The sequence below is a fragment of the Sebastes umbrosus genome, chromosome 20 (genome assembly GCF_015220745.1).
Source record: "Sebastes umbrosus isolate fSebUmb1 chromosome 20, fSebUmb1.pri, whole genome shotgun sequence".
In the NCBI taxonomy this organism is placed as follows: domain Eukaryota; kingdom Metazoa; phylum Chordata; class Actinopteri; order Perciformes; family Sebastidae; genus Sebastes; species Sebastes umbrosus.
In genome coordinates this window covers 20,317,081-20,338,305 of record NC_051288.1, presented here as the reverse complement: position 1 = coordinate 20,338,305, position 21,225 = coordinate 20,317,081, and the positions used below count along the sequence as shown (strand labels likewise).

Below are 21,225 nucleotides of genomic sequence, written 5' to 3'. Positions count from 1 at the left end.
TGACGTAAACAGAGTATATAAATACAAATATTGGTGATAAATGTTTATTTTTTTGCAGGTTTTATATTTAAACTACACGTATACTGAAGCTATAAAAACATTAAAACTCATATAAAAGATGGATCATGTTTGGTCTTCTTCTTCTTCTTCTTCTTCCTCCTGAAAAGCAACACAACGCTTTGTTACAATTTATTCACCACTTAAACTATCTGTTGTTTAGTTGTTTGTAGGATTTTTTTAATCACTTATAGATCATTTTCACTTCCATGATTCGTCTACCTTGATGGACTCCATGTCAGGAGAAAAGTTTTCCCACTCTTGTGGTCTCTCGCTCTCTACTGTTACGTCACTGTCAGTTGGAGCCGAGCTATCAGTGGGCTCATTTGTTGTGTGTTGCCCGTCTGCCTCCTGAGATGAGGTGATCAGAACAGCTCTGGTTAAGCATTAAACAAATGTGTCCTTGCATTTCTATCTCTAGATTCTGTTGTGGTCTGGTTGACTGTCTACTGCTGCTGTAGGACAACACTGCTGCCTCTGGATGTGTTTCTCTTATCTGGTAAGAATAAGATAATAAAAATCAGTCACCTCTTCCTGTTCCTGAAGAGGTGGAGAACCAGGTTTTGGTGTCTCTTGTTCAGTTTCTTCAGTAGCAAATGTCTCCTCTGGTTCGAGAGCTACACTCTGTGGTGCTGACTCCAACGTATCAGTTTCTTTTTCATCAACCTGCTGGTGAAATGGTGTGAATTAGTAATTTAAAGATTTGCCTTTTCTCAGCCTGACTCCTGTCTGTATTTTCTCCACCTGAACACCTGTGAAATTTAGAGGAGTGAACATCTTCTTCTTACTCTCCTCAGCTGTTGCTCTCTGTCGTCATCTGGCCTGTAATGTTTAAACTATCTTCAGCTGACTTTGCCTTCTTTACCTCATCTCTCCATTGTCTTTCCTCACTCTTTATACTGCGTCTCTTGCATTCTGGCAACCTAGGGTGACCAGATCCCAACAAACCAAATGTGGGACAAAGAGTATGTTTGTGTGGGACAATGTGGGACACGTTACCAAGGCTGAGAGGTAGTCTAAAATGTTGAACATCTCTGTGCTTTGCCTGAATGCATCCATAGGTCAGCATATCGCTTTTTGACGTTTCTTGTGAGACTCACATGACCTGTGTCGCTTCATGTCGTATCCCCCCCCCCCTGTGTGAAATTGAAAAATAACTGGCAAATTTCACAACAAATGTCTCTTCCTTTACTCATATTCTGCCTCAAACTGCATAGCTTGTGACTTTGCGGTGACTCACAATTTTCCCTGTTGGGCATAGTGCTGCAAAGACGGTGAAAGGTCAACCTGCACTTGACCCACGTGTGCGCAGTGTGACAGCAGACACAGCCTCGTGATGACAGCCTTCCCTGCTTTCTTCACAGCCATTAGATCAAGATTTTAAAGTGGCATCTGTCCTGCAGTGGTTTGACTTTTGAAAACTAGAGCCAATGAAAATGTGGGACATCGTCTCAATATGTGGGACGTGGGACAAGGGATAAAAATGCTGTGCCGTCCCTCGTAAAGTGGGACACCTGGTCACCCTATTGGCAACTTAAATCCTTGTGCACATGACCTGTATTTCATCACCTTCTCTTTGTCCTGAGGGGAACGAGGACTTTGTTTGTCGTGTAGCTCTTCTGTTTTGTCTGGTTTTAAGTCGTCAGTGTCTCGGTCGGGAGTTGAGTGTAACGCGTCAGTCTGCTCAGATTCAGTAGCGTCAGCTTCATCAACCACCTGCAGAGCAGTTGTGAGACAGAATAACATGTAATTTATGCAATCTGCTCTCACAGTGTTTCACATTAACCCCTAGCTTTTCATTAGTTGTATATGATGATACTAAAATGATGTAGATGTAATTTCATCACCTTCTCCTCATCTTGGCCAACTCCTTTCTCTTCTATTTGATCGGTGTTTGCTGTTTTCTCTTCTACGTGATTGTCTCTTGGCTCCACCTCTGTTTTCTCTTCATCTTGATCGCCCCGCGGCTCCACTTTTTCAACAGGCACTTCTGTAGACTCCTCTTTGACCTCTGTGCTGAGGGCCTCAGAGAGGGAAGAGCTACTGGCCTCCAAAGGTTTTCTCTCAGGGGACTCTGGACTGGTAACATTATCTGTAACCTTCACCCGGCAGACACACCATCTCCTTAAACCATTTGAAATCATTCGGCTGCTATTTTTCACACCACACGAGGCGAGTCATGCATTTTAGAATAATCACAGGACTCTGCACCGCCACCGAAAAGCCCCCAGCAACACTCACAAATCAAAACCAAAAGATCAAACCGAAGAAGTGATTGCAAAAGATGAGGATGGCACCACCACCAGAAGCACACAGATTTGAGATCTACTTTTTTATCACCTCCGGTTCAGTGACATTTTCCTGAGCTTCAGTTTGGTGTTCATCTGCGTCTTGCTGGTTCTCTGGATCAGGGGTTTTTGGTTTCTCTTCTGTCGCAGGCTTGTTGTCCTCAGCAGCTCCTGCTGTAGCTGACGTGGGTGCATCATCCTTCTCAGAGATCTGATGATGTGGCGATATGCTCTAGAAGGATTTTGCTCATAATGTCAAGTAAAGTGTTTTAAAAATGTACTCCAATTGGATCAAGTGGAGTACATTACAGTGATGACTTGGTTTGATTTTCCTCCTAGCTCTTGATCTTTGCTTAAAATTCTCAAAACAGGGAAAATAGGGCATCATTCACCTTCTAAAGGCTAATTGTAACAAAACAATATCTTAAAAACTAAACAAAAAAACAACTTCAGTCCCTCCAGCAGAGCAGGGAATCTGGGTTAGATGGAGGTTAAAACAGAGATTTTCTCACATAACGTACCTTTTCAGACTCTGCCAAGGCGTCACTGATCTTCTGCTCCTCCTCCCTCAGCTTCTCCTGATGCAACGCCTCTTCTCTGGCCTTCGCCTGCTCTTGCTCCAGGAGTTCCAAATTGGCGTTTCTCTGCAAATAAAAAAAGTGGTACATCAACAAGGTCTGTGACTGAGAAAGAGGACTCCACTACACCCCCCTTTTACCTGTAGTTTTATAAACTGGAAAAAGAAAGTTCGGAAACTTGTGTTTGGTCGATTATTTCTCTGTTGTTACAATGCTAATTGGCATTGTATTTTACATCGTTGGAAAGCCTGTTTATTTACCTTCGCAATGATGTCCAACTTGTAAGGATCATGGATTTGTTGGATGAGCAGCACAGCTGATTATGTGGGTAGCGCCCAGGAAAAATTTGCCAAAATGCTCCATCAGTGGTAAACAGTGTATTCTCCTGTTGGTATTGACTCTTGTTTTGAGTTGTTTGGTGTATTGGATGATTGAACTCTCTATCAGTAACAAGGCACAAACAAGACATATTGACAATTTTACACTTTATTAATTTAATACACCGTCAGGAGCCTCAGTAGCAGTAGAAGATCCATACGCAGCCACAACAGCCTGGCACCTCCTCCTCATGCTGGTCACCAACCTGGTCACATGTTGCTGTGGGATGGTGTTCCATTCCTCAACCAGGATGCAACTTGGTTTTGCAGAACACCAGCTTCAACTTGCCTTATTGCGCGGGACTTATCCAGATTATACCAACGTGGCATGCTGATGCTTGCATTGGCAAAATTCTCTGCCAATGCTAAACAGTGTATTATCCTGTTGGTATTGACTCTTGTTTTGAGCTCCAGGTGCTGCCAATCAGGTCTGGCCTGTTGGGTGCTGCACGCTACTAAAGTGATCATTTGGTGTCTGCTACAAGCATCGGCATGCCCCGTGTGATAAGGTAAGTTGAATCCTGGTTGAGGAATGGAATGCCAACCAACAGCAATGTGTGACCAGGTTGGTGACCAGCATGAGGAGGAGGTGCAAGGCTGGTGTGGCTGCGTATGGATCTTCCACCCGCTACTGAGGCTCCTGACGGTGTATTAAATGAATAAAGTGTAAAATTGCCAATATGTCTTGTTTGTTCCTTGTTACTGATAGAGAGTTCAATCATCCAATCCACCAAACAACTCAAATCAAGAGTCAATATCAACAGTAGATACACTGTTTATCATTGGCAGAGAATTTTGGCAAATTTTTCTTGGGCGCTACCCACATAATCAGCTGTGCTGCTCATTCCACAAATGCATGATCCTTACAAGTTGAACATCATTGTGAAGTTAAATAAACAGGCTTTCCAACCATGTAAAATACAATGCCAATTAGCATTGTAACAACAGAGAAATAATCGACCAAACACAAGTTTCCGAACTTTTTTTTCCCAGTATACAATAAAAGGACTCCTTTTAAGGCTTTCTAAAGGGTTTGACCTTCTGACCTTTCATTTTTTATGAACCTGAGGCCGCTGTAGATCTCAATGCTGGATTCTCTCAGCAGTTTCTGAAGCTAAAGATAAAAGGTGACTGGATGTTTGTTGCCACAGCCCCTATAAGCTTTATAGGGCTGAGCTTGAGGAGCTTAGACTGTCTAAGTCTATGTCATCCTTTACTGCAGATCTCAAAACCTATTTGAAGATCAGGGCTGTAGTAGTAGTTGCAATAGAGGTAAGAGCAGAAGTAGTACTAGGAGTTTAATAGCTAGTAGCAGTGTTCCCCTAGAGGTTAATCTCCTTGTGGTGTGGGGTCGTGTCCTCCAATATCAGGTTAGCTATTTTTCTATCCTGTAGCTTGTGGGACAAGAAGTATTCAGATTCTTTACTTAAGTAAAAGTAGCAATACTGCACAATAATATAAAAATAGTAATTTACAAGTAAAACTTGGCTTAAGCGGAAGAATGGAAGTATTATTAACAAAATAAGCTTGAGGAACTGCAGAGTTGTTGATAATTCTCTGTGGGTTCGTCAATATGAGCGACTTCTTTCACATGCAAGTAGTCATGTGCTCCATCGTCATTAATATAAAATATTGATTATAGCTGCTAGTTAATGTACCAGGGTCGGAGCTAATTTTAACCACTTTATATACTATTAGGAAGTTTAATTTACTGTGTAAATGTATTGTGCATCATTTTATTTCTTATGTGTTTATTATTATTGTTTTTATCTTATATTATTTTGGGGTGTTTTATTTTATTTTTGTATTATTTCAACTGTGTTTTGTTTCTAGTTCAGCCACATAAAGCACTGTGCTGTATGAATAAAGTTAAGTGTTTTTATTATCATATTCTTTATGATTATTATCAATGTTTTAATCTGCACAGTGTAATCTCTAGCTGTCAAATCAATGTCAAATAAAAGTAGATGTACCTCAGACTTGTTCTTATGTGTAGTTCCCCCCAATGACAGAAACAAAGCAGCATCTTACCTCTTTCTCATATTCTGCATTAGAGTTGTACTTGTACAGCCAGTGGGCCAGGTAGTGGATGGGGTCCACAGGACGCCTCTCAGACACTTCAGCGAGTCCGTCTGCCAGACATTTCCCCAGGTGTCTGTGTAAATACTCAGAGTCCATGTTTTTATATCTGAGTAAACGATGGAAACACAACTTAACTTCCTTTTTTTTTTGACGTTATAATATTAAACTCTACAGTAAGTGATTGTATTTCTACTGTGTATTATTTCTGTCGTAAGATAAATGAAAAAACTCAACTAATTTAACTAATATATAGCAGCCAAACAAGGACATCACCAAAATAACATGTTCCCTTTTCCAACGAGCGTCCGGATGTAGCAGTTCTGTCACCATGGTAACGGTGTCACGCCATTAATGCTCCCCTCGTTAAAACAGGCTCCTACTACCGTTGATACCAAAGAACGTATACTAAACTCTATATTAAGAGTTTGTATTTCTACTGTGTATTATTTCTATCGTAAGCTAAATGAAAAAAACAAAATAATTTAACTAATGTAGCAAACAAACAAGGATCCAGATTTAACATATAGCGGTGCTGTCACCATGGTAACGGTGTCACGCAATTAATGCTCCCCTCGATCCTTTAAAACAGGCTCTTACTAACCGCTACCGTTAATGACATGGTTGATACTACTGAAGAACGTATTCTACTACTACTACTACTACTACTACTACTACTACAACTAGTATACTATTACTACTACTACTTCTACTATTACTTTTACAAACATCTATGGTTACAAAGGCCAGCACCACTTGAACTATTCCGTCTCCCTTCTAAAGTGGTACATTCTGCCCCCCCCCTGCCTCCATTAGAATGGTATGTTCCGCCTCTCCAGTGTAGTTCATGAATACAACAGGTGAGTTATTCCTAATTTAGCTAATTAATTGACTAATTAAGCCCCAAAACCGGTGTTACTGCCTTTGTTTTGACTGTTATGTGCGTCCATTGAACTGTAAGTACCTTAAGTCACATATTACTATGATTTATGTAGAGTATATCATCCCTTTTGGGTATTTCTTGCCCCTTTTTCTACTGCTGGTCATGCTAATTAGCAATTAAGTGTCTGCTATGCTAGCTGTTGAGTCTGTTCTTAATGTTACTACATTCAATGCACCTCTGTTCTGTCTAAACTCATTTTTAAACTCCTTATGTTGCTGTATTCATATTTAGTCTGTACATTTTGTGAAGTTAGGTAATATACCCACAGGTTAATATTTGTTGTATTCACAGTCTGTAGTCCTAATTGTGGGTTATATAACTAGATATCTTAATTGTTAATTGCTGCCATCTGTCAGCTGTTCCCTTTAATGGGATAATTTAGTGTGAGTGTAGGTAGTGGAATTTCATTCATTCTCACTGTGCAATATCATTTTCCACTTGTGCAATTTTGTCTGTTTATTAGTCTGTTTATTATCAACATTGTATATACTGCTCCTATTTTTATACTTCCTTCTATTTAAATGGTTCATATTTTGTTTCACTTTGTTTAGCTCTTTTTTTACTGTGTTAGCTGATGCATCTTGTTTTTTGCACTATCCCCTTTGCTGCTGTACACTGCAAATTCCCCCACTGCAGGACTAATAAAGGAATATCTTATCTTATCTTATCTTATCTTATCTTAGCTGCCACCATTGTGTCCTCATGGTTCCACCTTGTGGCAGTGCTATGCATAGTGGTGCATGTAATTCAGTTCCTTAATATGTCTGGGTTTAATGGTTTCTTTTTTTGTTTTATTCCTCCTTTTTCAGAAACCACACAAACATACTTGCAAACTACAAAAGGCATTCATGTAGCCTACACCCTGTCAAGCCAAACTCAGCAATGAAGTTTTTCTAACTGGAACTGCTGGACGAGAGAAGCCATGGTAAGCCACCCTCTTTCTTATTGCTACTACTACTACTACTAATAATAATAATAATAATGATTGATATAATCAACAATTGTAGTGATAGTTGTCTAATATTCTGATATTGATTAGTTTAACTAAACTTTATTGATCCCCCACAGGGAAATGTAAGTGTCACAGCAGCAGAAGTACACAAATAGATGCATAGTATTGAAATATATAGATTACTATATACATACTAGAATACTATATACAGTACATAAAATCCCATTTGCATGTAAATAAATTATTTTTAAAAAAGAAAGCAAAAAGAAAATACATAAAGTAAAAGTGATATTAAGACAAATGCAGTCACAAATGGAAAATTACATACAAAAATTGCATTTTCAGTTTAAAAAAACAAAACAGATATGGTGACATATGAATTGTAAATAATCCCGAAGTTTGTCACAGCTCTAAGGGGAGAGAAGAGACTTAAAGCCTTTTTGTTTTATGAAGGACTAGTGTCTTGATATTACTGAATGGTACTCAATCAGACAGTCATGCAGTTAAATCTTACAAGCATTTGGGCCATTAGTTAGGAGGACTAAGGTCATTCATGTGACCTGAAAACACTGTAAACATGTCCCAGAATTTACCCCGACAGACCACCACATACATTGTATATTTAATTTTACATCACGTCACAAATTTAGATCCACTGTAACAGAAGAAGCACTCAAATTCCCAAAAATATTACAGATGATTTGCTGACAGCAGAGTTTAACCGAATGTCACAGAGAGCAGTTATACGAGTAGACTATGGAACATTTTCCTTTCATATCTGTTTAAGATCTTTGATAGTGACGCAGCCAAGGCCAAATTTCTTCAATATTTAATGTCATTTTATTTGCACCCTGCCCTGAAACTGGGACAGTTCGCTCACACGGGGGGTGGAGAAGGTGGGAAAATTTGCAGCAGGCTCCGTTTCCAAGAAACAGATGACACCCAGTTAACATTTGTAATCACAGATATCATTTTCCTTGTATAATCATACTACACACCTTTCAGCCAAATATAGCCTTCACGTCGTCAGGAGGAATCAACCAATCAGACTGTGTGCAGTCCTGTCCCTCTCACTGCACATACAGAGGTTATTTTATCAAATGTAATCAAAAATCTGCATAGTTTGACATTTGACGGCTACACTCCAACGTCATTAAGTGTTTTTTTTTTCTCATTTGTAAGCCAAAACATCAGATATTGGTCCTTCCGTAGTTTTTGGCCCACTTATCGGCCCTGTTAACATGGCAAGTACTGTTAATCTCCACTTTCATTAATCATAAGAGGGCGTATGAAGTACTGACATTTTAATATTGTGTCCACACAGTTTTCAAGATGATTTTTTTCTTCTAACAAGGGGAGATCAATAATTATATACAGTATTATATCTGAATAAAAGGACTATAATAACAGTCATTATATTGCCCTCTGGTGGTTGTATCGGCAACAAAGTTTTGGGGGGATACAAAATAATTCCTAAATGCTTTTATTAATTCCAAATATTGGGGACTTTTTTAATTATTTGTGTGAAGAGTTTTGTTGTACACCTATTTGTGCTGTAGAACTGTTCAAACAGACGTGTTTATCAGAAAGCATCAAGCACACAAGGAACTTTTGATAATTGTTCATGTCCTGACAGAAAGAAAGTTGTCATCCTTCCACATATTTTCACCTCACGTCCATCCACTTTTTTTCTGCAAAAAAAAATACAAATCCACCACTTGACAACAATGGGAACTACTTCAATCCTCAGATGTAAAAAATATTGAAACCAGCTAATCCAGATCAAGATTTGTAAGTTATTTGTATTACACATTCACAAAAGGCTACTGTACAATATGTAGGCTATACTTTTTTGGCAACTGTTTTTCACACAGACTTGTCATTCCAAAATACAAGAAACAAGTAATGAAACGTGGTTATTTAAATTCTTGTCTGTGCATGGGTATTAGGAAATTTATATTTTATAAAAAAGGTAGGCCTACACAAATTCATAAAATAAACCATCATGAGCTCTCGGGTCCACGCTAATAAATGAGTAAGTGCCTCATTATAAAATAATTAATTCATTTAGTAATCTGTGGGAACACATTATTTCTTAAGCAGATCTTGCAGGCCGATCAGTTAAATAAAACGCTTTATGATGAGAGGAGTTGCTGCAGCAGGAACATCCCAGACGGTTCATCTGCACTACAGCAGTAGCCCACTTCCCCTCAAACACTGTTGACTTTACTTTACAACATAGTTGTAAAAGCGCACGACCAACAAAAATGCGTGCAGGAGCGACCAGCTGTGTGGGAACGGGGAAACGGCTCTGCTGCTGAAGTGTCAAAGGTCTGATCTGATCCTACCTGGAGCGACTCCTCCGGTTTCACTGCGGGACACCACTGCGTCAGCAACAGCTGTCCTGCAGCCGCGCACTGGCTGCCAGACACAAGGGGTGAATTACGTCCTCAGTGGAAGGCTTCACGGAAGACTTGATTTTTTTTTTCTTTCAAGTTTCTTGGATTCTCTAGGAATATATTTGCTTTACCGTGTAAGGTAACCTGTCAAGTGCCGTCTATTATAGCGTAAAGATGACTCCTGCATGAAGCTCTGAATATAAAAGTTTCCTGTCAGACTGCAGGTTGAAGGGTTTTGCTTTGACTTGAATATCTAGGTTTTGGTGTTATTTTATGTCTTCACTGGCTCAGAGTTTGCTGGCTATTTATCTTCATGCTCCCTTTTTGTGGATGAAATAGACTCATTTGGCATCTTCCCAATTTTAAGACTATTTGGTGTAATGGTTTAACTTGTCCTCCTTCTCATTTGGACTGTAGTGAAACTTGGCTTGCTCAATTTTCTATCGAGTAAGTGAACCATTTGGCTGTTGTTTGATAAAGATTCATTTAAAAGGTAGAAGAATGTGGCTGTAAACTGTAAATGAAGCATGGTCTTTCTTTTTTTTCATGGTGCTCAAAATAATCAGTTGCACTGCCGAAGAAATTAAATGCAAAGACGTGTTTTAATATGAGCGCCTGTGTTCTAATAATAAACACGGACCTGTAATTGAGCTATGGTCAAATTTGGAATTGGTAGATTTATAGCTTCTCAGCAGTGTTTTTAAATGTGTGTGAGTGTGAGCAAACGTGTGGGTGTTTGTGTTGTGAAGGTGCATGCACATGCAGTGTTGAACTAGTGTTTTACTACACTATTATGCTTCAGTACAGTATGAGAGTGACAACTGAGCATGAGCATCATAACAGGTGAATATCTTCCAGGAGGCACATGGCTGTAATTTCCAGTCAGTGTGGACACTTTGCAACCTTCTCAATCCCCACTATGCCTCCTCCCACAGGGACACGGTTTTATTTTTAGCTCATGTCTTCATGGCAGACGGGCAAGATACTGTGATGCTGTGGATGCTCATACCCCTTCATTTCTCTGCCGTTAATCCATGTAGCCCAAATCAGAGGTGTGGGACTACAGAGACAGCCTGGCTCCATGCAGGCAAAGCAGATCTGTGGACACGGTGGAAGACATGGAGACGTGGTGTTCATATTAGATCCTGTAAATGTAACAGGAAGGACTCCTGCTGTGGAGTCCCAGCTGTAGTAAATGGGAATCATCAGGTGGAGGTTTTAAGTTCTTAGAGTGAGTTTTTTGTTTACACATTGCATCATTTACCTTTTTAAATATGTTTTGCATTCTCCACAGCCTTACTTGTGTCATCACATACGTGGGAGATGGTATAAAATACTTAATTCTGTAGCTTTCAACGTGCGTATGCATTCAACGTGTAAAGACGAATCTGTGGTCCTCCTCTGCCCGAGTGTGTCTCGCATCACATGCTCTTGGACGCAGAAGGTGTCGGTTTTGAGTTTCTTTCACCAAGTGAGACCATGTGACCGCTTGGCCAGGCCTGTATTTTCCAGAGTATTCAAAAGGTGAAATAAGGTTAAAGTTAAGTAAGTACTTTTTCCTCTCAAAATCTCATTTATTCAGTATAATTGTGTTTGACATTCAGTTATGGTTTAGCCACATGGTTCGAACATGAGCAGATCCTTCATGGATGTCTGTGTTTTTTAAGGACTTGATTGATGTTATGAATATGATGATAACGCCCCCTGGTCCCTCACAAGCTGGATGGAATATTCTCCATATCATTTCCACATGTAATCTACTCAGATTTCCGTGCAGTGAGTGCCAAAGCCAAATAGGTCAGTTTGATGCTCCAGAAATCTGTTTAGGAAGCTCCATTAGACTCTTTCAAAGAGCAACAATATTCCTGGTTCATTCCAAAGCTTAATTTACTTAGTTTAGATCCAAGACTGTTTATCAGTCTCTTAAAGGCTCACATTCTGTTATTATCTTAGTCGACTAATCTGTCGTTTTGGTCGTAGTCTAAGATTTCTTTAGTTGATTAGTAATTTTTTGTGCTTTTTTCATGCTGAATGACTTATTTCCAAGAAACTTATGAGCACATCTCTGGTAAACACAAGATTTCAAGTGGTACTTTTGTGTGATTCTTCGTGGAGAAACTCAGTTTTACAGATCAGTCCATTAAATCATCTAATTGATTAGTCGACTAAGAATTTCTTTGGTCAAGGACAGCCCTAGTATTACGGTGCAGCCCCGTTGTACGCAACCAATTCGCATAAACTTGCGTCCACCCTGCCCCGCCGGCCCCTTGTCCATCCTACAATCCCACCCGCTCCCTTCTTTACCAGCTCCACACAAGCGTGTTATGTTTACGAAGAAGAGGAGAGTGGAGAAGTGTTCAAGAAATGGATTCTGGATAAAAGGCAGTTAACATCACACCTGCTCTGAACTCAGCTGATCAATATTATTGTAACTAAGACATTTGCAGAATTTTTTTTTTTTTTTTTTACGTGGATAGATTATCTACTACAATATTTATATTCTTGGTTTAGCATTTCCTGGTTGTTCAGAGCTGTTTCTGCAGCTTGATGTTTAAATTTATGCCAGCTTTGTTCGCATCGCAGGTGTCCCAGCCTGTTTTGTGGAGCGAATCAGTCGCTTCCCTTACACAATGAATGGGAATGAATTTTGTCGCCAGTCTGGTTGCGTTCAGTGGGTCTGCACTGTTATGTTGTCATTATCCAGGAGACCAAGTTGTTTAAACATTTGCTTGCGACACATTGTTTGACTTTGTCCTCTAATAAAAGTCTTGATCTAAGATCAGTAGGCCTATATGTGGTTGTTAGCCATCTGCACCAGGGAGATTACGCTAGGTCTTCACAGCTCCTCGGTATGCAGCGACAGAGGCATACTGCGAATGACTGCAGCTGTCCTCTTAATGCATGTAGGGATATAGTGCAGACTGAGCCCACTATGCACACATCTGATAAAGACATCAAAGTAACTCCAAGGGCTTGACCCTGAGTAGTTACCGAGGCCACAAACATGCTGATCATTTTGTGGTGGCAACATACAATGACACGGTAAGGAGTAGGAACAGGTGGAGAGGTCTCAGTTAATGTGGCTCCCTATAGAGTTTGAAATACAAGGTTAACTGCTGGGTGACAGGGTGTTGAAGCAAGCTGGGAGAGAGCAAAGCGCATTGCTGCGATCTGACCCCGTGAGAAAACAGGGGGAACAGGAGCTCGGCAAATGTCAAAGGACGTGTGGATAAAAAGCCCTTGTTTGCTCGGTGGATCTGTTGTTTACAACTTAACCACATTCAAGGAGTGGTAAGCACTGTGTAGTGAGACGTTTGTCATGTTGCCACAAGACTTTGAACGCACCAGAGTTAAGCCAACAAGTCATTAAAATTGATTAAAATATCAGGTCTTTACCAGCTGTTCTCTGTTAAAATCACAGCTATAGAACAAGACAACATGTCTCTTTATATAAAGGAAAGTTTCTGCTCATCTCCAAGTTAAACATTTCATATTACAGGCGATTCGAATGCTGAAACTAGTGAACTAAACTTCCTCACTGCACAGCCTCTCTTGCCGTATGAACTCGAGCTACCCTTGTGACAAAAGCCAATAGCTAGTTCGGCTGGTTTCCGGAGGTGAATATTGGCATTCGCATTCCACGGCCGGCTAGTGTAACGAAGAGGTGTCTACATTACATCGTCTATATCCTCAACTGGAATGTCACGGGTCACATGGCCTTCGCTGACATGCAAGGTGATATGTATATTACTGTCGGGGAAGGCTTCTGAAATCTAGCATTCACTCCCTCTTCCTCAGGTTGCCACCTGTCCTCAGTTTGCCACCTGTCCTCAGAGCGACTGACCGAGCACGCTCGCGTAGTGAGATCATTGTCTTCAGCTAGACTCTTAAAATCAAGTAGATTTAATCAGTAAAATGTTGAGGTACTTCTTCTACCATTTTATGTTCCTTTATACTTATTGTACTTTTTACTGCACTGCATTTATTTGACAGTTTACAGATTAAGTTTTTACATTAAAAACATACAATAATCTTATAAAATACAACACATTGTTAAGATTAAACCAGACACATTGTTAAGATTAAACCAGAATAACAGTTTCTGGTTGGTTGTTGGCAGATCTACTAAAGAGACTTTTCCCCCTCATAACTTCTCAGATGATTTCATTTAACAGTTTTAACGGATAAAGTACCCGGATCATCCGGCGATCTTCTGCTTCTCATTGGACCCATAGAGCAGGCGCAGTAGCGTTTCCTTTAACCCCGCCTCCCAGCCCTCGCTCCAGTCTCATTCACATGAACGGAGGAAGGAAAATAACTCTGGATTTGGCTATTAGTGCATTTTACAACTTTTAGGACCTAATGATTTAAATAAATAAATAATATAATTATTTGGTGAGTTACAGATATCTCTTTCCCAATGTAAGTCTGTGGGGAAAAAGTCTTTTTGGCCCAATAGCATCACGTGACGGCCACTACGAAAATTTGCTTCACAGCCCAGAGCTCTTCCTGGGGGTCTGCTCTGAGCGAGGTGAACGACCTTACCATGGTTTTGTGCTCAGCAGCTCACGTTACTGCAGTCTTGGAAAGGGAAGAGTGAGCGAAGGGGTACTCAGTTGGTTGCAATCTGCAAACACACCACTAGATGCCGCCAAATCCTACACACTGTACCTTTTTGCTGATAATACTGTACTTCTGTAATCTTACTTAAGTAGTATTTTGAATGTAGGACTTTTACTTGTAACTTAGTAAAGGATCTGACTACCACTTAATCAAGCTCTGGCATGTAACGTGTCCTTTTAAACTATTTGCTTTTCAGACAGGACAGTATTTTCTGGACATGTTTTATGATAACTTCAAGCCTGATATACAGAATCTATTTTGACTGATACTGAATATCGCGCTCTTGCCTGTATTCTTGGCTCTTTCGTGTGAAGAAGCACACACTTGATAAATGTAGCTACAAAACTAAACACGGCGCCAAAACATATTATTTACCTAACTGACGAGGCAACGACCTCTTCGGGAAGGACTTTTTTGAGATTGGCAGTTGAGGGTTTTTTAAAAAAGGACATTTGATGGCTTCAGCATTAACGGTGTGATGTAATGCAATCAGGAAATGTCCCCCATAAGCCGCGCAGAAACCCATCCATTCTCAGGAAGTGTATTTTAAGGTTGGCTCACGGTCGAGAGCGGCGTGGCCCACGGCTCCCAGAATGGGGGTTTTGAAACGGGATGATGAGGGGGGAAACTAGGGCTTAGTAGGGAGTGGGTGTGGGGCGGCAAAGGTTGCCTTGATATTGGTAATAAATCTAAATGGTTTCTTTTTGGCAGGAAAAAGGAAATACTGCCCCATGTAGTGCTTACTGAGAAAAGAGACCAGTCAGTTGTGAGTGATTTAAGGATGGGGGTTAGATGAGTGATGAGGTTAAGATGGAGTGATTGAAGTCTTGCGTCTTGTGAAAGAGGGGTTAAAGTGTCATGTAGCTGGGTGGTGGTGGGGTCGTAAAATAACGGATAAGGGGTGCGGAGGCGGAAGCTTAGTGTGTTTGGTGCCCCGTGTAAAATAGAAGGTAGTGGAGAGAGGAGTCAGCCCGGTAAGATAAGTTGGCATGCTGTCCTGTTTATCGGAGGGATGTGAGGCGCAGAGCGAAGGCTCAGCCAGGAAGGAATGAGCAGAGTCATCGGGCCGCTGTAACACGACGCTCCGTCTTGATTGCCTGGAGCAGCTGGGCAGCCACCGTATCCGTGCGAGCGTGTGCGTCTCCTCGACATGTGTGTGAATGCATAATTTTCTGTTTGAGTGAGGTGGTTTGAGGAGGCTTCATTAATGTGTGTGATCAGTGGCTATCTCGTGTTGCCATGTCGATAGCCACATCTCATGTCTGTCTTTTAACGCTTCTCTCTTTACAGCCTTTAACCAGCTTGTTTGTCTGTTTTGGTGATTAATGCCATGTCTGTATTCTTTCATTCTTTAATTTAACAGACTTTATTTCAAGTGACGACGTCTCAAGGCGACAGCCACAAATTTATGCTTTATAGAATTTATTTTTGATTGATCTGAGGATTTTGTTCAACAACTTTCCTCAAATCCTTTTGTTATTAGCTTAAGGCCCATTTATAGTTATGTTGTGTCACTGTTTTTGTCCTCAAAATATTTTGAAATGCATATCAAAGCTAACTTGCAATCGTTTCAACTTCAACATTTGCAAAATGCACATTGATATGTTGCTCTCTGGCAAATATATTTTCCATCTCAACTTGTTTTAGTTAAGGTTTATGCAGTTATTGATTAATAAATACCATCTTCAGGTTAAGTGTTTGTAAAATGACATGATAGTAAACAACTATTATAACTATAACTATTCAAGCAGTGGTATCTTTTGTTTTATATTGGAGGGTCCAAATAGCTAATTTAAAGGATAATTTATCAGCATCAGAAACGGTTTATTGCACATACAAGGAATATGACATGATGATGTGCATAACAATAAAGACAGTGCAGAAGTATAAAGACATAATATCAAATACAAATACATGAAGGAAAAATAAGTATATATAAACTATATCTGTAATTAAAGTGTCTTTTATTATGTCCATGCTAGCAGGAGCCTAACCTTAGCTGCTCCAGACGAAACCAGACTGGTTGCTGAACACATCAAAGGATGTAAGCGAATGCCACTTGGACCCGATACGGAGCGTCTGCTAAGCTAATAAGTAATCTGATGTACACAAGTAATGTCATGGTCTCTTTAGAGCGGTGGGAAAGTCCGAGCTCTCGTCCCGAATGCGTCCAGTCATTTTGTTACCATCTTGACACTTTTAACTGCTCGTGGTGTCGAGAGGGGTGCAGGGTCAGATATGTGGGGCGCAGGGTGGAGGGCAGCAGGGTGAGGGGGTTTGGATATAGATCAAAGACACGTATGGAGGCATAAACTTTTAACACAGTGGTTCCCAACCTTTTTGGCTTTTGACCCCTGGTGTGTCTACACGTGACCCCTCATCACACGGTTAAAATGTTTTGAGCAGTTCCAACATACCCTACAGGGATTGTGTCATTTAAATAATCAACACAAGAAGTATGGTGTGTGTGTGTGTTCAGTTTGTAGGTCGGTAGGCACTCCAGATACCCAAAAGTATGAGCACAAGCACTGCAAAGTGAGTTTTTCATGATATGTCCCCCTTTTAATGGTTTAAGTGAAAATGGTTAAGGTTACGTCGTACATTGCATCTCAAAATGTATTCTCTGTATTCATTCCTCGTCCTCCCTCCAGCTCCTTCTAGGGAAACCCCTGTGTGGTGGTATCCCTTCGCAATGCGAAGATGGCGCCCCTGCTCCCTCGCCGAGGCGCCGACGCGTTCCGCCCCTTCACCCAGGAATCGCTGGCGGAGATCGAGAGGCTCAAGGAGGAAGCAACAAAAAAGGCCGCAGCAGTAGAGGGCCATGCTGGGAGGGAGGAAGAGCCAGCGGTCCCGAACGCTGGTCTGGAGGCGGGCAAGAGTCTGCCCATGATCTACGGAGACCCTCCATCAGAGATGCTCAACACACCTCTGGAGGACCTGGACCCCTTCTACAACGCGCAGCACGTCAGTCAGAGCACATCCGGGTCTCACATGGCAATGAAAACCTCAGCTGAAACACACACTTAGTGTTTAATGAGCTAGACTCCGTCCCTACATAACCTTGAAATACGACAGGATGTATTACTCAACATAAATTTCAGCTGCATACAGTATCGCTTACGCAGTGTACACCATCTCATTTGTGGTATGCATACGTTACAGTTAAATGTTAAAGTATCATTACAAGATTGTCATCACTGAGTATTTAGTGAAATATAGGAAGTATTTTTAGACTCTATATTATCTTGCATTTTATGATCTCTGTGTTTTTCAGACATTCATTGTGGTCACCAAAGGAAACACAATCTTCAGGTTCAACGCTGAGCCGGCTTGCTACCTTCTGAGCCCCTTTAGCTTGCTTCGAAGAGGATCCATCAAAATTCTCATACATTCATATCCTTTGACCTATTGAAGCTTGAACTTGTTTTAATTATTTAGTGTATTAAGGTTTGAACTGAACATAAAGTCTACTTATATATATATATATATGTATGTATACATAATGTCCATGTTTGTTTCCTTAATCCTGAATTAAATTATTTAGCCTGTTCATCATGATTACGATTCTATCGAATTGTGTATTCATGACGATGAGCAACCCACCAGCATGGAGTAAAACTGTTGAGTGAGTACTTCATTTCAGTACTCCCTGTGTTCCATTTGAAGGTGCTTAATGTGAGATTGGGAGCGTTTCTATTGCCTGAATAATCATGATATCAATATTAATCTAAATAATTGTGATTATAATTTTGTTCATAATCGTGCAGCCCTAATACCAACTTGTTTCTTCCTACATGTAGGTATGTTTTTACTGGCATCTATACCGTTGAGGCAACCATCAAAGTGCTGTCAAGAGGTTTCTGTGTTGGATCTTTTACATTCCTTCGAGATCCATGGAATTGGCTGGATTTCATGGTGATCAGCATGGCGTAAGTCTACTTTCATCGCACTATGTGTAGTTGATATCAGAAAAAAGTGGTGTTATCATTACATTTGAGTGCATAAATCGCTGATAAGCAGAATTGACAGTTAAAAAACTAAACATTTTTGAGACAAATGATTAACTACTATGAAAGCTGATATTGTGAAGATGTTTTGTGCATTTTAAACCGATTGAAAAATGAATAGATAATATGTTGAGTCTTGGCTTTGATTGATTGGTTTATGTCTTTCAACAGATACGTCACTGAGTTTGTTGACCTTGGCAACGTGTCAGCCCTCAGGACATTTCGTGTACTTCGAGCCCTTAAAACAATTACTGTGATTCCTGGTATTTAAAGTTTTTTATATACATATTTTATTATTTTCTTGTGTGTGACTATCCGTATGACTTTTGTGAGAAGATTACATGTAAATGTGCTCAATAGTATGTGAGTCATTTGTTATATTGATTATCGTTTGTTGTTGCAGAGCTGTTTCAGAGAAATGCCACCGACTTATCAGTTGTATTTTGTCAGGTTTGAAAACCATCGTGGCCGCTTTGATCCAGTCAGTGAAGAAGATGGTGGACGTCATGATCCTCACCGTCTTTGCCCTCGCTGTTTTCGCCCTCATTGGTCTTCAACTCTTTATGGGAAATCTGCGTCAGAAATGTATCCGATGGCCCATCGATACAAACGAAACCGCGTTCGAATTTTTTAACACCACCGGCACATTTAACGACAGCCTGTCCTTCAACAACACCATGGGCGTCAATGATACAACATATTCCAACAATACCTTCGATTTCATTGAGTATATTGAAAACGCAGGTATGTTTAACACACATATCACTTATTTTAAGATGATATTGTCCTCAGTGGAAAAGGTTTCACTGTTTCTTCTTCTTCTTGTTTGCTTATAGACAATCACTATTATTTGGAAGGCAGCCTGGATGCTATACTGTGTGGAAACAGCTCTGATGCTGGGTATGTATTATCCACGCTGACTCTACCATGATCATTTTGTCTGGTCAATCAATTGTAGCACGCTGACTCTTCATCTGTGTTGATAGAAAGTGCCCAGAAGGATACACATGCATGAAGGCTGGGAGGAACCCCAACTATGGCTACACCAGTTTTGACTCGTTTGGCTGGGCCTTCCTGGCCCTCTTCAGACTCATGACCCAGGACTACTGGGAGAACCTCTTCCAGCTGGTTGGCACTTCTTTCTTTTGTTGCAAACAGATTCATGACATCTCAAGTTGTAAAAAGAAATTTGTCCTTAGTTCTCGTAGCTTCTTTTTTGCTCCAAACACAGATCCTGCGGGCGGCTGGTAAGACATACATGCTGTTCTTTGTGGTGATCATCTTTCTGGGCTCCTTCTACCTCATCAACCTCATCCTGGCTGTGGTAGCCATGGCGTATGATGAACAGAATCAAGCATCTCAGCGAGAGGCCATAGAGAAAGAGGAGGAGTTCCAGCGGCTACTAGTGCAACTCAAGAATCTTGAGGAAGAGGTAAACAATAGGCTGAGAGCTAACCATATATTACTTTAACATACCAGCCTGCAACTTCCACAAGAGCAGTGATTTTAGAGCCAGCATAGGAGGTTAAACTCAACCTAACTGCTGTAGTAGAAACAAAAAATACAAATATGAACCTGAAAATGAGCCCCTTTTAATACAGAATTATAATAAATACCTGTATTTTCATGCTTTAAGTGTGATAAAATAATCAAAGATTCACCTTTTTAGACATTTCAAGGGTGGTAAAATGTATAAAAGTGATAACTGTTAACAAATAAATCATATTGTTGGTAGTAACATTGAAACAACAGTTAGAATTACTGTATTTATACCTTTTTATATACTTTTACTCACTATTTTACGACCTGTTCACATCTCCGTATGTATATTATGACAATAAATAACAAAAAAAAAATTATCTCACAGGCTCAAGCTCTTGGGAGCCGAGTCACACTGACCAGTAAGAAGTCGCTCAGTCATCACAGCATATCCGAGTTGACAGCTGATGAACAGAATCCTGAACAGGATGAAATCATCAAGGATTGTAACGGGAGAATCATTCCCCGTCTGTTAATCAGAGCGCCCACCATGGTCAAGGTAAATCTGTCGCTGCCTGGTCATAATTAATATGGTTAATCTGAAAAATTTTGGTTTTTGATTTGCAACTGACTGATTTGTCGACATATTTTACAGTCTGCTACAGACCACGAACTCAGAGAGAAGTCAATTGGCTCTGAGCACAGCATGCTTCATCTGGACGAACCAGGCCTGTCACAAAGGCGTGCTAGTGCTCTGTCGGTGCTCACTGCAGCTGCTTTGGAAGGTACAGTGCCAATAGAGGTATAAACTTAACACTAATAATGCAGAATCCTTAAATATAGGATTTATTTTCTAGCCAAAACAAGTAGACGACACAACAGCTCGGCAGCGGCAGGGTGAAAGCACCTAGAAGTGTCAAGTTCCTCCAGGGAATGAAGAAATACACAAGGCTTAGTTGCTGGTTCTTAGGGGAGATGCTCTAATGTGAGCTCTAATTGCTTAGATTATCAAGCAGTTGTTAACATCATACACTAGTTTTATCCAAGGCCAATACAGTAGCATTGTCTTGAGCTTGCCATAATCACATTGTGTGCTGGAGAAATCCATGTCAACATTCAGTGTCGCGCCCTCATGGTGTTAAGCTTCGGCTATTTCAGCTCAACCATAACTTGGCACAGACATCAGCGCTCTCTGTTAGCTGTATTGTGCATTTAAAGGAACAGTGTGCAACATTTAGGGGTATCTATTTGCAGAAATGTAATATAATATTCATAACTATGTTTTCATTAGTGTATAATCAGCTGAAAATAAGAATCGTTGTTTTCGTTAGCTTAGAATGAGCCGTTTATATCTACATAGGGAGTGGGTCCTCTTCACGGAGTCCCCCATTTTGCTTCGCCATGTTCCCGCAGTAGCCCAGAACGGACAAACCAAACACTGGC

At 40.5% G+C, this 21,225-nt stretch overlaps 2 protein-coding genes across 12 annotated transcripts in view; one reads left to right on the top strand and one right to left on the bottom strand.

Annotated features, from left to right (window-relative positions):
- Nucleotides 1-14: 14 nt before the first annotated feature.
- On the bottom strand, nt 15-5,872 carry LOC119479323 (neurofilament medium polypeptide-like). Of its 3 annotated transcripts, none has more exons than XM_037754779.1 (9): nt 5,656-5,872; nt 5,332-5,488; nt 2,867-2,989; nt 2,398-2,577; nt 1,905-2,156; nt 1,627-1,773; nt 586-723; nt 280-408; nt 15-159 (listed from the first exon to the last, which is right to left on the bottom strand). In XM_037754779.1, the coding sequence occupies exons 2-9, from the start codon at nt 5,476-5,478 to the stop codon at nt 124-126; spliced, it is 1,152 nt and encodes a 383-aa protein (XP_037610707.1). In that variant the 5' UTR covers nt 5,479-5,488; nt 5,656-5,872; the 3' UTR covers nt 15-123. The 3 variants fall into 3 exon arrangements, with proteins under 3 accessions (XP_037610707.1, XP_037610709.1, XP_037610708.1); XM_037754781.1 differs by lacking the exon at nt 5,656-5,872 and adding an exon at nt 4,322-4,324 and having other exon boundaries at nt 2,867-2,987; nt 5,332-5,456; XM_037754780.1 differs by having other exon boundaries at nt 29-156; nt 5,332-5,872.
- A 180-nt stretch (nt 5,873-6,052) lies between these two features.
- The window catches only part of scn4aa (sodium channel, voltage-gated, type IV, alpha, a), a 29,681-nt gene continuing 14,508 nt past the window's right edge, over nt 6,053-21,225 (top strand). The window contains exons 1-13 of one of the 9 annotated variants that reach the window (XM_037754771.1): nt 6,594-6,711; nt 7,132-7,247; nt 16,948-17,260; nt 17,571-17,689; nt 17,832-17,921; nt 18,097-18,225; nt 18,475-18,566; nt 18,754-19,047; nt 19,140-19,203; nt 19,290-19,431; nt 19,535-19,735; nt 20,171-20,341; nt 20,438-20,567. In XM_037754771.1, coding sequence (XP_037610699.1) covers nt 16,997-17,260; nt 17,571-17,689; nt 17,832-17,921; nt 18,097-18,225; nt 18,475-18,566; nt 18,754-19,047; nt 19,140-19,203; nt 19,290-19,431; nt 19,535-19,735; nt 20,171-20,341; nt 20,438-20,567 — 1,696 coding nt within the window. In that variant the 5' untranslated portion in view covers nt 6,594-6,711; nt 7,132-7,247; nt 16,948-16,996. The other 8 variants (XM_037754774.1, XM_037754773.1, XM_037754776.1 and 5 more) reach the window with 8 other exon arrangements.